The sequence below is a fragment of the Ictalurus furcatus genome, chromosome 4, assembly GCF_023375685.1.
Source record: "Ictalurus furcatus strain D&B chromosome 4, Billie_1.0, whole genome shotgun sequence".
NCBI classification, from domain to species: Eukaryota; Metazoa; Chordata; class Actinopteri; order Siluriformes; family Ictaluridae; genus Ictalurus; species Ictalurus furcatus.
The window spans coordinates 27,106,771-27,123,702 of record NC_071258.1 but is presented as its reverse complement, the minus strand read 5'-3'; the positions used below and the strand labels follow the sequence as shown (position 1 = coordinate 27,123,702).

At 44.2% G+C, this 16,932-nt stretch overlaps 1 protein-coding gene across 10 annotated transcripts in view; it reads right to left on the bottom strand.

Annotated features, from left to right (window-relative positions):
* Positions 1-5,250: 5,250 nt before the first annotated feature.
* Positions 5,251-16,932, bottom strand: part of pak1 (p21 protein (Cdc42/Rac)-activated kinase 1) — a 71,529-nt gene continuing 59,847 nt past the window's right edge. For 5 of the 10 annotated variants that reach the window (XM_053623475.1, XM_053623471.1, XM_053623470.1 and 2 more), the window contains 8 exons: positions 15,617-15,680; positions 15,473-15,521; positions 15,081-15,193; positions 14,042-14,159; positions 12,245-12,344; positions 11,626-11,822; positions 9,238-9,375; positions 5,251-6,384 (listed from right to left, as the gene is read on the bottom strand). In XM_053623475.1, the coding sequence (XP_053479450.1) occupies positions 6,298-6,384; positions 9,238-9,375; positions 11,626-11,822; positions 12,245-12,344; positions 14,042-14,159; positions 15,081-15,193; positions 15,473-15,521; positions 15,617-15,680 (866 nt within the window). In that variant the 3' untranslated portion in view covers positions 5,251-6,297. The other 5 variants (XR_008385770.1, XR_008385771.1, XR_008385773.1 and 2 more) reach the window with 5 other exon arrangements.

Below are 16,932 nucleotides of genomic sequence, written 5' to 3'. Positions count from 1 at the left end.
AGGTAAGACCCCCCAAACTACTAACCCTCTGTCGTCTGTCTTTCCCCAGGTGAACCGAGAGGGGAAGTTCGGCCGGGAGCAGAAGGAGGACGACCGGCTGAAGCACTGCTGGGCTCAGGTATGGGTGATAGAGGGGGTCGACCAGAGTCCAGACCTGAGGCTCCCCACATCGTACTTCCTCGTCCGAGGGGGGCTCCTCTACCAACGGGCCTGCCGTCGCGGAGAGCAGGTGGACCTACTGGTGGTGCCCCGACCCAAGACGGCCATCTTATTGCACCTAGCCCACACCCATCCACTCGGCGGCCACCTGGGGGCCCGAAATACCCTGGAGAAGCTGCGGGACCGCTTCGTGAGGCCCGGGATGGACGCGGAGGTCCAGGCCTTCTGCCAACAGTGCCCGCAGTGCCAGCGCACGGCCCCGCGGAGGCCCCCGCCGGCGCCCCTGATCCCCCTGCCCATTATCGGCGTCCCGTTTGAGCGAGTGGGGATGGATCTCGTGGGGCCCCTACCCAAGTCTGCCCGGGGCCATGAATACATCCTGGTCCTCGTCGACTACGCCATGCGGTACCCCGAGGCGGTGCCGCTCCGCAAGGCCACCTCGCAAAACATTGCCAGGGAGCTGGTACTCCTCTTCAGTCGAGTGGGGATCCCCAAAGACGTTCTGACCGACCAAGGTACGCCTTTTGTCTCGAAGCTAATGGCGGATTTGTGTCGTCTGTTGCAGGTGAAGCACCTCCGGACGTCGGTCTACCACCCCCAAACCGACGGGCTGGTCAAGAGGTTCAATCAGACCCTCAAGCTAATGCTGCGCCGGGTGGTGGACGAGGAGGGGAGGAACTGGGACCTCCTCCTCCCCTACGTACTTTTTGCCGTTCGGGAGTGCCCCCAGGCGTCCACGGGCTTCACGCCCTTCGAGCTCCTGTTCGGGCGGCGCCCGCGGGGATTGTTGGACGTGGCCCGCGAAGCCTGGGAGGAGCAACCATCCCCCTTCCGCTCCGGCGTCGAGTACGTGCAGGACATGCAAGCAAGGATTCACAGGGTGGGCCCCATCGTCCGGGAGCACATGCACGCGGCGCAGGAGGAGCAGAAGAAGGTATACAACCGCCCCGCACAGCCCCGGGAATTCCAGCCGGGGGACCGGGTCCTCCTGTTAGTGCCCAGGAGCGCCTGCAAGTTCCTCACCCGGTGGCAAGGTCCATATACCATCCTCGAGCGCCGGGGCCCGGTCAACTACCACCTGCAGCAGCCCGGTAAGCGGACGGACGAGAAGCTATACCATGTAAACCTGCTGAAAAAGTGGGTGGAACCAGCCCCGGTGGTGTCGGCGTTCGCAGCTCAGGACTCGGACCGGGGCAAGGGTACCTTGGTCGGCTTTGGGGAGGACCTCACCCCCGCCCAGAGACAGGAGCTTACCAAGCTGATCGACCAGTTCGCAGATGTGTTTTCGGCTACTCCGGGGATGACCCAGCTGGTCCAGCATGAAATCAAGACTCCTCCCGGTGTAGTGGTGAGACAAAGGCCCTACCGTGTCCCCGAGCCCCGGCGCCAGGCCATCGAGGAGGAAGTCAGTCGCATGCTGCGGGACCACGTCATCGAGGAGTCCAGCAGCCCCTGGTCCAGCCCCATCGTCGTCGTGCCGAAGCCGGATGGGAGCATGAGGCTATGCAACGACTTCCGGAGGCTGAACCAGGTGTCAGAGTTCGACAGCTACCCCCTCCCCAGAGTGGACGACCTGGTCGAGAGGCTGGGGAGAGCCCGATTCATATCGACCCTGGACCTCACCAAAGGCTACTGGCAAGTGGCGCTCGCACCGGAGGCAAGGCCCAAGACGGCCTTTAGCACGGCCACCGGCCACTGGCAGTATCGGGTTCTCCCCTTTGGGCTGCACGGGGCGCCCACCACGTTCCAGCGGCTAATGGACATCCTCCTGCGGCCCCACCGGCAGTTTGCAGAGGCCTACCTGGACGACGTGGTCATCCACTCCGCCACCTGGGCCGACCACCTGTTCCACCTCAGGGAGGTCCTGAAAGCGCTCCGGGGGGCCGGCCTGACCGCCAACCCAAAGAAGTGCCACCTAGGGCTGACGGAAGCCCAGTACCTGGGATACCGCATCGGACGGGGAATGCTGAAGCCCCAACTAAAGAAGATCGAGGCTGTGAAGGGCTACCAGCGTCCGACATCGAAAAAGCAGGTACGTGCCTTCTTGGGATTGGCGGGCTACTACCGCAGGTTCGTGCCTAATTTTTCTGCTGTAGCCTCTCCCCTCTCAGACCTTACAAAGAAGGGCCAGCCAGACCCTTCCAGGCCCTAAAAGGGGCCCTCACCAGCGCGCCGGTACTCCGCAACCCGGACTTTGACCTCCCGTTCACCGTACATACTGATGCATCCGAGACCGGGCTGGGCGCCGTCCTCTCCCAGACCTTCGACGGGGAAGAACACCCGGTCCTCTACATCAGCCGGAAGCTGTCCCCGGCCGAGAGGAAGTATGCGGCGGTCGAGCGGGAGGCACTGGCGATAAAATGGGCCATCGAGGAGCTGAGATACTACCTGGCAGGCAGGCACTTCGTCCTCATAACGGACCACGCCCCCCTGCAGTGGATGGCCAAGGCGAAGGACACCAACGCCCGGGTAACCCGCTGGTTCCTCGCCTTACAAGACTTCTCCTTCCAGGTTAAGCACCGGGCGGGGGCCCAGCATGGTAACACGGATGGGCTCTCACGACGAGACACCCTCTGGGCCCACCACCGAGCGGCAGTAGGCTCGGAGCTGAGGGGGGGGTACTGTCGCGACGGGCAGAGAGCCGGCGCACACAAGAAGGAAATCGCTCCTTCTCCAACTGCCGCACCGGCACGACGTGGGCAGCTTCGTGCCAAACATTCCGCCAGCCGGAAGGACTGGCCGCGGCGGGGCGGGACCGATGCGACACCGGCCAGCGATTGCCGGACCCAACGGAGAAATTCCACCACTCAGCCGACGGCGGAGGAGGATAAAAGGGCGCGCTTCCGGCCGTACGAGAGAGGAGAATAACGTAGCGACAAGACGGACTCCGTGCGTGTTTTCCAGCGACATAGCGACTCGCAATCACCGAGCACGACGGTAACCTCACGCCCCACGCTAATCTCTCTCTCTCTCTCTCTCCATAAAAGGTGCAAGCGCGGACGAGATCGCCGGGTGGTGAGAGTCCCACCTACGGAGGACGCCGGCCCGGGAAAACCCGCGCCCCCGTCTCGGGAATCCCGCCTCCGCCACGAGTAGGCTACACCGGCAGTCACGCCTCCACAAGCCCCGCACTCATCCCCTCACAACCCACTCACTTCACCCTTGCACCAATAAACCACCGTTTGTGAACGTTCTTCTGCCTCCTGTGGGTCTGTACGCCGCCCTTCCCCGGGCTAATTACTCACTATATATATATATATATATATATATATATATATATATATATATATATATATATATATATATATATATATATATATATATATATATATGCGCATTACTATAACATGTTATTTGTAACAATACATATTAAAATCACATTTGCTATACCTGACTTTCTAATTGCTAAACAGACAAAACATGAACGTAAGAAGGGGGTTATATTCAGATGTCTGTATTTTTAATGTGTTTTAAAGACATCCTGCAAAAGGGGGGCCTCGGTCAAATGTTAATGCCATTTGGGGGGCCTTGCCCTGGAAAAGTTTGGGAACCCCTGATGTAGATCACTTATAGGTCCAGAAATGACTGACTGTAGCCCATCTGATATGCAACCCTTGGCAATCTCCACTGATGTTATTTGGGTGGTTTATCATTCTCGGAACAGCCGTGGCCCTGAGATAGTGGGTCGGGAGGAATTCTGGGTGGAGTGCCAATCCACCAACCAGAAATCTGCAGGCAACCGTCTGTGTGGCTTCTGTCGAGCCACACATGATTTTATGGAGATGCCAGTGATCCTGACCTTGTCTGCTCTCCGGACCTGCCTGATCCATCTGATGCCCTACCTCTGGATGGAGCTCTCATCAACTGGAGGCTACAGCCTGGAGATTGCTTAGGATGGTACCGCTTCAAGTACCATGGGAATGGTTTTGGACCTCAATTCCACATGGACATTCTCGCTGTGGATGCTGGGACTACAGCTGCTGCGATGGCCTTAGGACTGCAATTACCACATACAGTTTTGCACTGTCTCCTTTAGTGAACAGTGGATTAGTTCAACAAACAAACTTCATGTAAGAACCATAATGAACTTTCTTTTACTTTCACACTATCCTTTGTTACCCAGATGAGGACAGGTTCCCTTCTGAGTCTGGTTCCTCTCAAGGTTTTTCCCTCACCACCATCACCACCGGCTTGCTCAATAGGGATAAATTCACACACTTAAAATCTGTATCCTGTGTTTATATATTTCTGTAAAGCTGCTTTTATGGCAATGTCCATTGTAAAAAGTGCTGTACAAATAAAATGGAATTAAATCAAACAGTCAGAAACTGTAAAATAAAGGTTAGAAAATGCTTAGCACAAACTATGCACAGAAACAAATGAGCTGAAGAAGATTGTTAGTTAAAGACAGGGGTCTATAGGCTCGTATTGTTTTGGGGTTTTGTGCATTGTTTTTTTTGTTTTTTTTAATGCGGAATGCTTTTGCACTGACATCTGTAAGTGACTATGCTCTTGAATTAACCTGTAGAATTTCTTTCGCTCTCGATTTTTTTTGTCCTCCATCAGGTCCATAACATCTTGTTTCCTTCTGACTGTCTACCATTCACTGAACATGAATGAATGAATGCTGTAAACGCCGTGTGAGTCAATCAGAATGACAGTAAGTAATCATGGGGCTTCTGTGAGCTTGTGTATTCAAAAGAGGCTATTTAATCTTTTCGTAAAATCTTCCAAGTGTGTTCAGCTGCCTTGTGATGCATCATGAAAATAAAAAATAAAAAATAAAGTAATGAATTATTTATGTTTCTCTAAAGAAGCATGTGTTAACCCTCACTCTCGCAGATTGTTATATAAGGGATAGTTCATTATAGTTGGGATTTGGCAACAAAATAGGAAAGAATGAGGTAAAATCTGAGGAAATATTAAGGATAAAACATACGATTTGTGGTGCAAGGACATACGTCATCCGAAACATAATCGCACACATTTTTCTCAGTAAAAAGTCCTGCACACACCTCTACCACAGACAAAAACAAGCCCTTTTGAATACGGAGTATGAGCACGGATAAAAACAAGCGAGTCAAGCAGATCTTGACGTTAGCAATTCGTTTGTACAGTTTATTTCTTCTGCTTCAGATAAGATCTTTAATCTTTAATCAAAACGCCTTATAAACAGAGTTTATGGCTCAAAAACACAAGAGAAAGAAGTTCTTCCATTCATCAGCGTAAAGTAAAAGGTTGAGGGGACAGCAGGCTGTACCGTCTTCATGAAGTTGTCTTCCCTCTGCGTCACAGTTTAAGGCCAAAGGATACATAAGCACTACATAAAAAAAGTCTGTTGTTTTTTGTTTTTTTTAAACATCACTATTAACTCAGTGTTCATGACAACACATGTGGCTACAGTGTGTTTTAATTTTGTCAATAAGAAATGTACATCCTGATTTTAAAGGGCAGAGGGACAGAATAACAGAAGTGAAAGTGAGTGACTAGAAAAGGATGAGGATGCGCTCTTCATGCACAGCATCCGTGTTTAACGTTCATTAAGAGGTTTTATTTTCGTTGTTTACTTTTCGCACGTGCAGCAGCCACCCCTCCGGGTCCGTACCAGCGTCACTGACTTTCGTCGATGAGACGCAGTAGAGCAGTAGCCTACGGCATTTCATATTGCAACGTCCACTAATCTATTTCTGTCCTTCATACGCATAAGGATATACAAAACATCATTTTTTTTTCTTTTTTAAAACTGATTTTTTTTTAAAAAAGAAGACCCATTTAAATCACTTCATCCCATTCATAAAGTACCACAAACAAACATACAGACACGGGCAAAAGTAAAAGTCAAATGAATCGACGAGACGAAGTCTTGCAGATCTGATCCTGTTAGTTAAATATACAGCGTGGCTCCACTGTTGCATCCAGTGGATTCTTCATATACAGTGATGCCATCGTTCTGGTCAGGTGTGTGAGCGGGGACACACACACACATACACGCACGCACGCACACACTCCATGTCCCTGACATCAGAAACTCTACAGGTCCCCACCCACTTTAAAGACAGGTAGAGATAACAGGAGTGCCGTTGGGTTTAGGGTAGAAGAACAGAGAAGACAGATGGCACTGCACTCGTCCGTGCTGAGCTAGCGGTTGTTCTTGGTCGCCTCTTTGGCTGCCAGGATCAGCGGCGTCAGGCTGGAGAGAGGCTTGGCCACTTTCAGGAACTGATGCTGAGGAGAGGAAACCAAGGCACATGCCATACATCACACACTTAAAACATTCTTTCTCCTCACAGTGAATAACCCCATGCGTGCTATTCATTCACTTGCTATCGATCATATCTACTATCTGTATACAATCTCTTGCTAACATTTAAAGCTGTTTTTGTATTATGTCTGCATGCAAAGAGGTTGGATACATTTTCATATAGTACACAAAAGCAAGAAATGCAAATAAACAAACAAAAATAAATACATTGGTTATTGTATTACATACAATAAATACGTTTCACGCCACGTCGTGAATTAATTACGAGATTCCGACTTGTAAAAAGCGTTCACGTCCATGAAGAACTCGCAATTACAACTTGTAAACTAGGAGTCTTCCGAGAGCTGTTTTTATGTTTTGTGATGGTTGTTCATGCTGGGAAAGCAAAGCATGTGCAGGACCTGGAGGATTTTTCTGAAGACCAATGGGCAGTTTAACTGCTCAGGACAAAACAAGGGACTCATGAACAACCATCACAAAACAAACACAGTCGTTGATCATCCAGGTAACACCACGCAGTATTAAGAATCAAGCGTGTGTAAACTTTTGAATTGGTTCATTTTGTAAATTCAGACATTATTGTGTCTTGTGGACTATATGTAAACATCTGTTATGTAAAATAGCTTGTTCAGGGCAGAACTAAATATAAAACAAAATGCTATTTTAATGATTACTCTGATTTTATTTAAATGATGAACATTTTGCATCTTCTGCAAGGCGTACATAAACTTAAGACATTTTACATCGCTGATTCTGTCTCATTCTATAAAGTGTCATGAAGCCACTTGGCTTCCATAATGGTTCTCTTTCCCCACACTATAGTCGTCCATGGAAGTAACGCAAACATATTGACCAAAAATATGACAATAATAAGAATGCCAAGGTGCCATTAGGGCCAATGCTTCAGCAGTGCATACTCTGTTGACTATATATATATATATATATATATATATATATATATATATATATATATATATATATATATATATATATGTATGTACAGTGAGGGAAAAAAGTATTTGATCCCCTGCTGATTTTGTACGTTTGCCCACTGACAAAGAAATGATCAGTCTATAATTTTAATGGTAGTTGTATTTGAACAGTGAGAGACAGAATAACAACAAAAAAATCCAGAAAAACGCATGTCAAAAATTTTATAAATTAATTTGCATTTTAATGAGGGAAAAAAGTATTTGACCCCCTCTCAATCAGAAAGATTTCTGGCTCCCAGGTGTCTTTTATACAGGTAACGAGCTGAGATTAGGAGCACACTCTTAAAGGGAGTGCTCCTAATATCAGTTTGTTACCTGTATAAAAGACACCTGTCCACAGAAGCAATCAATCAGTCCTATTCCAAACTCTCCACCATGGCCAAGACCAAAGAGCTCTCCAAGGATGTCAGGGACAAGATTGTAGACCTACACAAGTCTGGAATGGGCTACAAGACCATTGCCAAGCAGCTTGGTGAGAAGGGGACAACAGTTGGTGCGATTATTCGCAAATGGAAGAAGCACAAAAGAACTGTCAATCTCCCTCGGCCTGGGGCTCCATGCAAGATCTCACCTCGTGGAGTTGCATTGATCATGAGAACAGTGAGGAATCAGCCCAGAACTACACGGGAGGATCTTGTCAATGATCTCAAGGCAGCTGGGACCATAGTCACCAAGAAAACAATTGGTAACACACTACGCCGTGAAGGACTGAAATCCTGCAGCGCGCGCAAGGTCCGCTGCTCAAGAAAACACATATACATCCCTGTCTGAAGTTTGCCAATGAACATCTGAATGATTCTGAGGACAACTGGGTGAAAGCGTTGAGGTCAGATGAGACCAAAATGGAGCTCTTTGGCATCAACTCAACTCGCCGTGTTTGGAGGAGGAGGAATGCTGCCTATGACCCCTGGAACACCATCCCCACCGTCAAACATGGAGGTGGAAACATTATGCTTTGGGGTTTTTTTCTGCTAAGGGGACAGGACAACTTCACCGCATCAAAAGGACGATGGACGGGGCCATGTACCGTCAAATCTTGGGTGAAAACCTCCTTCCCTCAGACAGGGCATTGAAAATGGGTCGTGGATGGACATTCCAGCATGACAATGACCCAAAACACATGGCCAAGGCAACAAAGGAGTGGCTCAAGAAGAAGCACATTAAGGTCCTGGAGTGACCTAGGCAGTCTCCAGACCTTAATCCCATAGAAAATCTGTGGAGAGAGCTGAAGGTTCGAGTTGCCAAACGTCAGCCTCGAAACCTTAATGATTTGGAGAAGATCTGCAAAGAGGAGTGGGACAAAATCCCTCCTGAGATGTGTGCAAACCTGGTGGACAACTACAAGAAACGTCTGACCTCTGTGATTGCCAACAAGGGTTTTTAAACCAAGTACTAAGTCATGTTTTGCAGAGGGGTCAAATACTTATTTCCCTCATTAAAATGCAAATCAATTTATAACATTTTTGATGTGCGTTTTTCTGGATTTTTTTGTTGTTATTCTGTCTCTCACTGTTCAAATAAATCTACCATTAAAGTTATAGACTGATCATTTCTTTGTCAGTGGGTAAACATACAAAATCAGCAGGGGATCAAATACTTTTTTCCCTCACTGTATGTATGTATGTATGTATGTATGTATGTATGTATGTATGTATGTATATAACTGAGATCTCGTGACACTGCGTGCTTTTATATAACACACCGCATTAGTAGACTATACATTTTTTCCCCTAAATCCTCTCCTTTAACAAAAAGATTTCGTACAGAAAGACTAAGAGTCCAAACTTTCACTCTCCATGCATACACATACACACAAAGTACTACCTGTAGAAGCTCTTTGGCAGAACCTCTTTTCTCCACATCCATCTCTAAACAGCGGTTGAGGAAATCTCGGAAAACAGACGACAGCTTCTCGGGGTTCTGCAGCTCTGGAGTTCCATTAGTGGCAATGAGATACAGCGCCTACAACGAAAACATCACCCTGTTCATTTGCATCAATTCCTAAAGGGGTAAATAGAAGTCCCAGCATGGAGATCATTCACTCAGCTGTGAAATAAATCCTAATCATGGCACGCTGCCATGAAACGATCCCTCATTGATGATCAAATGAATAAAACTGGCATGCAGCCTAAAGCATACATACATACATAGAAAATCAGGGCGCTTGCAATTTATTCTGAAATACATTATCGAGGGGACCGGTATGCCTCGAGACACTCCACTGTTTGTCATTACCTTCAAATACACTCGTGTATTTTGTTCAATTTCAGCAAGAGTGCATATGATATTAGCTAATCAGTGGATTATTAAGGTGAATGCTAGGTGCAGTATTTATCATCCATCACTTGTTCATCGTGTCTCCTGCAAGAACATCTGGAAACTAAGAGAAGAGCTCATGATCATTTTTTTTGTCCATCTGTTGTGTTAAATAAAAAAAAAATTGCATTTGCCTTTTCATGAGATTTCTAATAAATGGTATATTAATCATTCCTATGGATTTTCTGACAGCTTATTAATTTACTAACACATTTTTATTTGTCTTGTTCCCACTGTTTCTGTTCCTGTACACGGTTTGTACTTAAAAAGAGATTTAATACCTGCGCACTAACTCAGTAGCTTTGGCCATTAGGCAGGTTCATCTTGGTGTTCATATTTTCCAGTTGCCGAGCAGCAGTGCTCTCATGACTTTAATCACTAGAATAATATGGAATGAATTAAAAAAAAAGGAATGGGGAGTGCTTTTATATTAAAGTAATCAACAACGGGGTGCTGCGAAGAGCCTTGAAGTGAAGCTGAAGTTGATTATTTTCCTATAAACACACATCCTAAAGTCTTTTATTTCTCTGATTTGCCAAAGTTTTTCATTTTTTTAAATAAAGAATGTCACTTCTCACTTTAAATTTTTTTTTTTTTTTATCTGTTTATTGTTACATTTAATGCTGTGGAACGTCTGAGAAGCAAGTTAGTTCCCGTCATCACTCACGTCTATAAACAGCTATAGGCAGCTATAAACAATCGTTCCCTCGCCATCCTCTTTTTTTTCCCTCTCTTGCTCTCTTTTTAAGTAAATAATGCCACTGAGAAAGCACAAAATGCAAAGCCCTCCAAGATGAAGAGTATCCTGTGTTGGAAAACCTAAAGGAACAGGTTCCTTCCAAGACGATAAATCAGCATCTCGTCACAGAGACATCACTGTGTTAATGATTAAACATGTTAGAAGGCATGCGTTCAATAGAACTATTGTCAGAGCTGCTGTTACTGAAAATGAAGCCACACACTGTAAGTACTATGCTGCAATTTACAGTACAGTTGTGCCCAAAAGTTTACATACCCCTTGCAGAATCTGCTAAATCTTAATAGTGTTAACAAAATAAGAGGGATCATAAAAATCCCATGATGTTTTTATTTATTTATATATTTATTACTGGCCTGAATAAGCTATTTCACATAACAGATGTTTACATATAGGGGTGTAAACTTTTGAACAGGATCGATGTAAATTGTTAGTATTTTATCTTCTGGAAGACATGTAACTATCTTATTTAGCGTCTGAAGGACAGTACTAAATAAAAAAAATTAAAAAAGATCTTTAAATAATATACTAACAATTTACACCGATCATCCTGTTCAAAAGTTTACACCCCGCTGGCTCTTAATGTATCGTGTTGCCTTCTTGAGCATCGGTGAATGATTGTACCTTTTGTAATAGTTGTGTACAAGTCCCTCGATTATCCTAAGTGTGAAAAGATGGATCCCAAAATCATATAGTCACTGTTGGAAAGGGGTCAAATATGCAGATGATGCTGGAAAAGCAAAGAATGTGCAGGACCTGGAGGATTTTTCTGAAGAACAGTGGGCAGTTTAACTGCTCAGGACAAACAAGGGACTCATGAACAACTCTCACAAAACATAAACACAGTCGTGGATCATCCAGGTAACACCACGCAGTATTAAGAATAAAGCATATGTAAACTTTTGAACGGGGTAATTTCTATAAATTCAGCTATAATCTTGTCTTGTGGACTATATGTAAACATCTGTTATGTGAAGTAGCTGATTCAGGACAGGACTAAATAAAAAACAACATGGGATTTTATGATCCCTCGTATTTTGTTAACAGTATTACGATTTAGCAGATTCTGCAAGGGGTATGCAAACTTTTGGGCACAACTGTATATATTAATCTCCTCATGACTCATTATCCACTTTTACCCTCAGCGGATTCTCATTGAGGTATGGAGGCTCTCCCTCAATCATCTCTATAGCCATGATGCCCAGGGACCAGATGTCTACTTTGGGTCCATAAGCCTTGCGGGTTACGACCTCCGGGGCCATCCAGTACGGAGTGCCGACCATGGTGCTTCGCTTACTCTGTTCGGGGGTGATCTGGGCGCAGAAGCCAAAATCAGCTGCCAAACAACACACAAAAACATAGCAGTCAGAGGTGGGCATTTATGACATACAACGATGCTTGAGTACTAGTGTTTCCTTAGCCCTTACTATCAGGGTATCAAGACTTGTAGGCGAAGCAACTCAGCTTAAGAATGAGCATCAAATAGGAAAAATGCGATAAACTCTGCAGTGCTGTGGTGCTCTAGGGCTCAATACTCATTTTCTGTGTCAGTACAAAGTGACCACTCTGCCCTCAGCTGGTGTAAGCTCACATCAGCACTCATATATCTGGGTGCGTTTTAGAAGCAAGCTGATAGAGGACGTTTCTGCTGTCTTAAATAAGAAGCTTTCAAAAGGTTTACAAAGGAAAAGTCTTCAGACATAATACACAATCGCGTTAACGTGTTCAGACACGTTCTAGAAGTTTAGGGGTACTAACTGAGTTTGACGGAGCCGTCCATTCCCAGTAGGATGTTGTCGCTCTTGATGTCCCTGTGGATCACCTGGTTGCAGTGCAGGAACTCCAGGGCTTGAAGACACTACACACACACACACACACACACACACACACACACACACACACACACACACACAACAGAAGAACATCTTAAATAAACTATAAAAGACATGAGAGGTCAAGAGAAAGAAGTCTGTAATAGTCCTTGGCATCTTATGAAGTCTCATCAGAGGTTATGATCACATTTTCAAAGTATTCAATAACTGCTGCAATTGTGTACTAATATTAATAGGTTACCAAAAAAAGAGCCTCTCACTTTTCTTGAAACGTACAGTAGGGTTCTAGAGAGCTCAGTTCAGACACTAGATATGACAACTCCAATCTATGCCACTCTATACTACTACTACTACTACTACTACTACTACTACTTTACTACTACTACTAGGTCCCTTAGGCTTCCTTATGGTCTTATCTGTCTTTAGATTATTTACTTGCATTAGGCTATGTACGCCAGTTTACAGGAATCCCCTTTGCACTAGTCCACTCAGGCTACAAATGGTACCTCATGATAGTTTCCTTCAGCTACATCCACTACTTAATACTAGCCTCCTCAGGCAATGTACACTATCTTACACTAGTCTCCTTGGGCTACACTAATAGATTACATTACCATACAGTAGCTTTTCAGGCAGTCTGCACTACTTTACACTTGGGCCCTCTGGCTAAACTAGTAGACTCAGGCTACAGTACTTTGCGGTTGAAATCAATTTACGCTATTCCTCTTGGACAACGTTAATCATTTTGAGCTGTCTGAATTATTTTACAACAGACAAATCGGGAAACACTAGTAGTCTCGGAAACCATTTCTCTACTTTACACGAATCTTTTCAGGATGTCTGCGCCCCCTTGGGATACACTTGTGGCTACAGGATGTCTATGCTACTTTACACTAGTAGTGTAGGGGTCCCCTAGGGTCCTAACACTAGTAGACTCGAACTACATTACACTACTTTACATTTATGGCATTTGGCAGAGTGACTGACATTTTCTCATTTATACAACTGAGCATTTGAGGGTTAAGGGCCTTGCTCAAGGGCCCTGCAGTGACGAAAAATGGTGGTGCTGGGATTTGAACTCACGGCCTTCCAATCAGTAGTCCAACATCTTTAGCACTGAGCTACCACTGCCCTTTACAGTAGCATTTTTGGGCTGTGCACACTAAACTAGGCCCCTTGGGTTAAACTAGTAGACTTGGAATACTTGGACACCGCTTTACAGAAGTCCTTTCAGGTTGTTTATGACTTTACACTTTATTTTTGTTACTTTAGACCATGTATGCTAGTTTTATACTAGTCCCCTTTGCACTAGTCCACTCAATCTACATACAGTACTTTATACTTATTTCCACTGGCTACATTCACTACTTAATGCTACACAGCTCAGGTAACATTAGTAGTCTGGGACAACATTACGCTACTTTACATTAATCTTTTTATGCTGTCTATACTACTTTACACCAGGCCCTTAGGCTATTTTGGTGTTCTCTCTCTCTCTGGTATTCAGGCACCTACTGCAGTAGTCCACTTAAGCTACATGCTGTAGTTCACTCAGACTACACACACAACCATAGTCTACTTGGGCTAAAAACACTGCTTTACATGAGTGTATAAACTAGCTCTTTTAAACTATGACCATACTTTATCCTAGCATGTTCACTACTGCACTTTACACTTAAACTGGGTTTAAAAAGCCAACAGGCTTATAACATCTTTCACTCACCTCCCGGCACACAGCGGCGATCTGCGCCTCGTCCATGCACGTCTCTGTCACCACGTCGGTCAGAGAGCCGCCGGCCAGATACTCCATCACCACCCACAACTCGTCGCCAACCAGGTAACTACGGCAACCAGACAGCAACACACTGCATTACACCGAGTAGCTATGGCAACCACACAGTGACAACCTGGGACAATACATTAGTGCTGAGATGAAGTGGTCACCATAAAGACAGAAAAATCCATCCATCTACTCCCATGGGCAACATTACAGCCCAAGGATTGCAGGGGTATCTATAGAAACAGCCAAAGCCCCATGGACCTGCCAGAACAGTGTTATACTGACAGGGAATTGTGGGAGAGGCTAGCAGGTTTCACCATGTGAAAATCATCACACATTATTTGCATATATAATATTTACACATTATATATCTAATATATATATATATATATATATATATATATATATATATATATATATATATATATATATATATATATATATTAGACAGATAGATAGATAGAGATATGTAGATATACACGTTCTACATATGTTGAAAAAACAAAAAACTATGAAATAAAAAAATTGGTTAATTTTACAACAATATATTTTTTTTACATGGTGTGTAACAGTGTGTAATTCTGAATAAACGATTAGTTATTGTTTATGTATATTTTTTTCTTTTTTTTTTTTATACGTTCATCTTATTTGTTCTTGATTTCGTCTTTTTTATTTCATCTTTAGCGTGTATTTGGGCAGTGGTGGCTCAGTGGTTAAAGTTCTGGCCTACTGATCAGAAAGAGGTGATACTGCCAAGCGAAAATGCACATTTTTGCATCATATGTACAAAAATAACCCTTAAAATAAATATAAAAAAGAATCGAAAATAAACGTAAAATATAACTAATCTGAAATGTCCTTTGGGTCTGATGAATTCCTGGTCCTTCTGACTCGCTTTTTACGATAAAGTATGTGTTAATGAACCAATCTAATTCCGAGTAGACCCGGACGCTGTCTGTGCTTCATACTATGATGATCGTACCTGTCCAGGTAATTAACGATGTTGGGATTCTTGTTTTCCCTCATGACCAAAATCTCATTGATGATGAGCTCCTTCTTGGGCTGCTGCTGCAAATTCATCTGCTTGATGGCCACCTAAAAGAGGAGATAGAAGAAAACTTTTAGCACCCAGTTAAAGAGCCAGGGAGAGAAAAAAAAACAATAAAGACAAACTAAGGCATTCACACAGCCCATTAGGCCTCTCTCTCTCTCGCTCGCTCTTTCTCCCCCTCGTTTGCGCTTTCATTCTCTCCTCCAGCCCAAGAGTGGCCTTTGAGTAAAAACCTGCTTTCATTTGATGAAATCCCACACATCAATAGCTACTGAAAGACACGTTGTTCTTCATCTACAGCATCTTTGAGGTTCTCCTTTTACCTCTTGTCCTGTGGCGATGTCTATTGCTGTGTAGACCGTTCCAGATGCCCTGAGATCACGAACAAACAGAAGGGTTGAGAGTTTTAAAAGGTGTTTGGTAAAAGTTTGCTACTGTCGATGATGCAAACGTGAAAGAAGGCTCACCCCTGGCCAATCTTCTCAAAGCGTGTGTATTTCTTCTTTGGATCACCCACACTAACTATACTCCCTAAACACAGAGGCAGAGAAACCACATCAGACACAAACGTACATCTTAATTAGGATATTTAGTGAGGGATGTTTCATCTCGTACGTGTGTATTTTTCTCTTTAAATATTCTCCGTGTATATGTATTAACCCATTGGCGATTTTAGCGGCATGTGTTTTTCTGTGTCGGATATACGCTGTCGTCCTCTTGCACAGCTTCGTACCACGTGCCGCCACATCATCTCTGCTCCTGTTTCGATGGGTTTGCTCACAAGACTTCGTCAACTAAGACATATCGATCCAGATCAGATATTTGGCATGTTTGTTTAAACTGGCAACAAGTCACTTTAAGGTTCCCTTAACTAGGATTTATTGCATTAGTTAACATTACCAAACCGTTTCAGCGTTAATAAACCGTAAGTAATGTTAAAGTAACAAAGTAAGTTAATAAATGTATTAATTTACATTTGTTTAAATGAAACTGACTGATGTTTATTCAGTCCATGACTAAAAGTAAATAATAGTCTCCAGGTGTAATTATTAAAACTTGCTTGTTAGACATACTTCTGAATTCTGCCAATTAATAACAATGTTCATTAAAGCTTTTATATTGCTCATTGTGGAGCTTGATAGTATGAACATTGGTTAATGCACATGTTTGCATTTACAGAAAGCAAAAAAAAAAGTCCTTTTTTGTTTGGTAGGTAATTTAGATTTTTTTCTTTACAGTGTTTTCTTTCACCGAATTGGTGCGGGCTCTCAAACTTAAAGAATTATTGCCTAGTAGTTATCTTGCTGTTGTGTGTTTTTGCCTGGTGAGTAGAAACAGTAGGAGAAGTTTGAGACATAAATCACACGTTATATTACAGTCCATCCAATGGTACAGGCCATAATGGATAGGGACACTTTCAATCTGAAATGGATGGTAGCTTTCTGCTGATACCCAAAACTGATCAGGATAATCCCTTAATAAGCAAGCCGACTCTAATGCCAAGTTCTGCCTCACGTCACAGAAGTTCATACCCATAAAGCCATGGCTCAAATATGTCCAAGCTGACCTGACTGATCCTGAGTTTCAGGATAATCAAAGTCAAATGATGATACGTAGAAAAAGAACATCAGAGTGAGACAAGCAAATCTAGACATTGGTCAATTATTCCCATTGTGGGTTCATGAGACCTGTTCACTTCCTCTTCAAATTCAAACAATCATCACATATACTCTTAAAAGTGCAGACAGACTCATGTTGTGGTGTTTCCACTGAACTGGAGAGA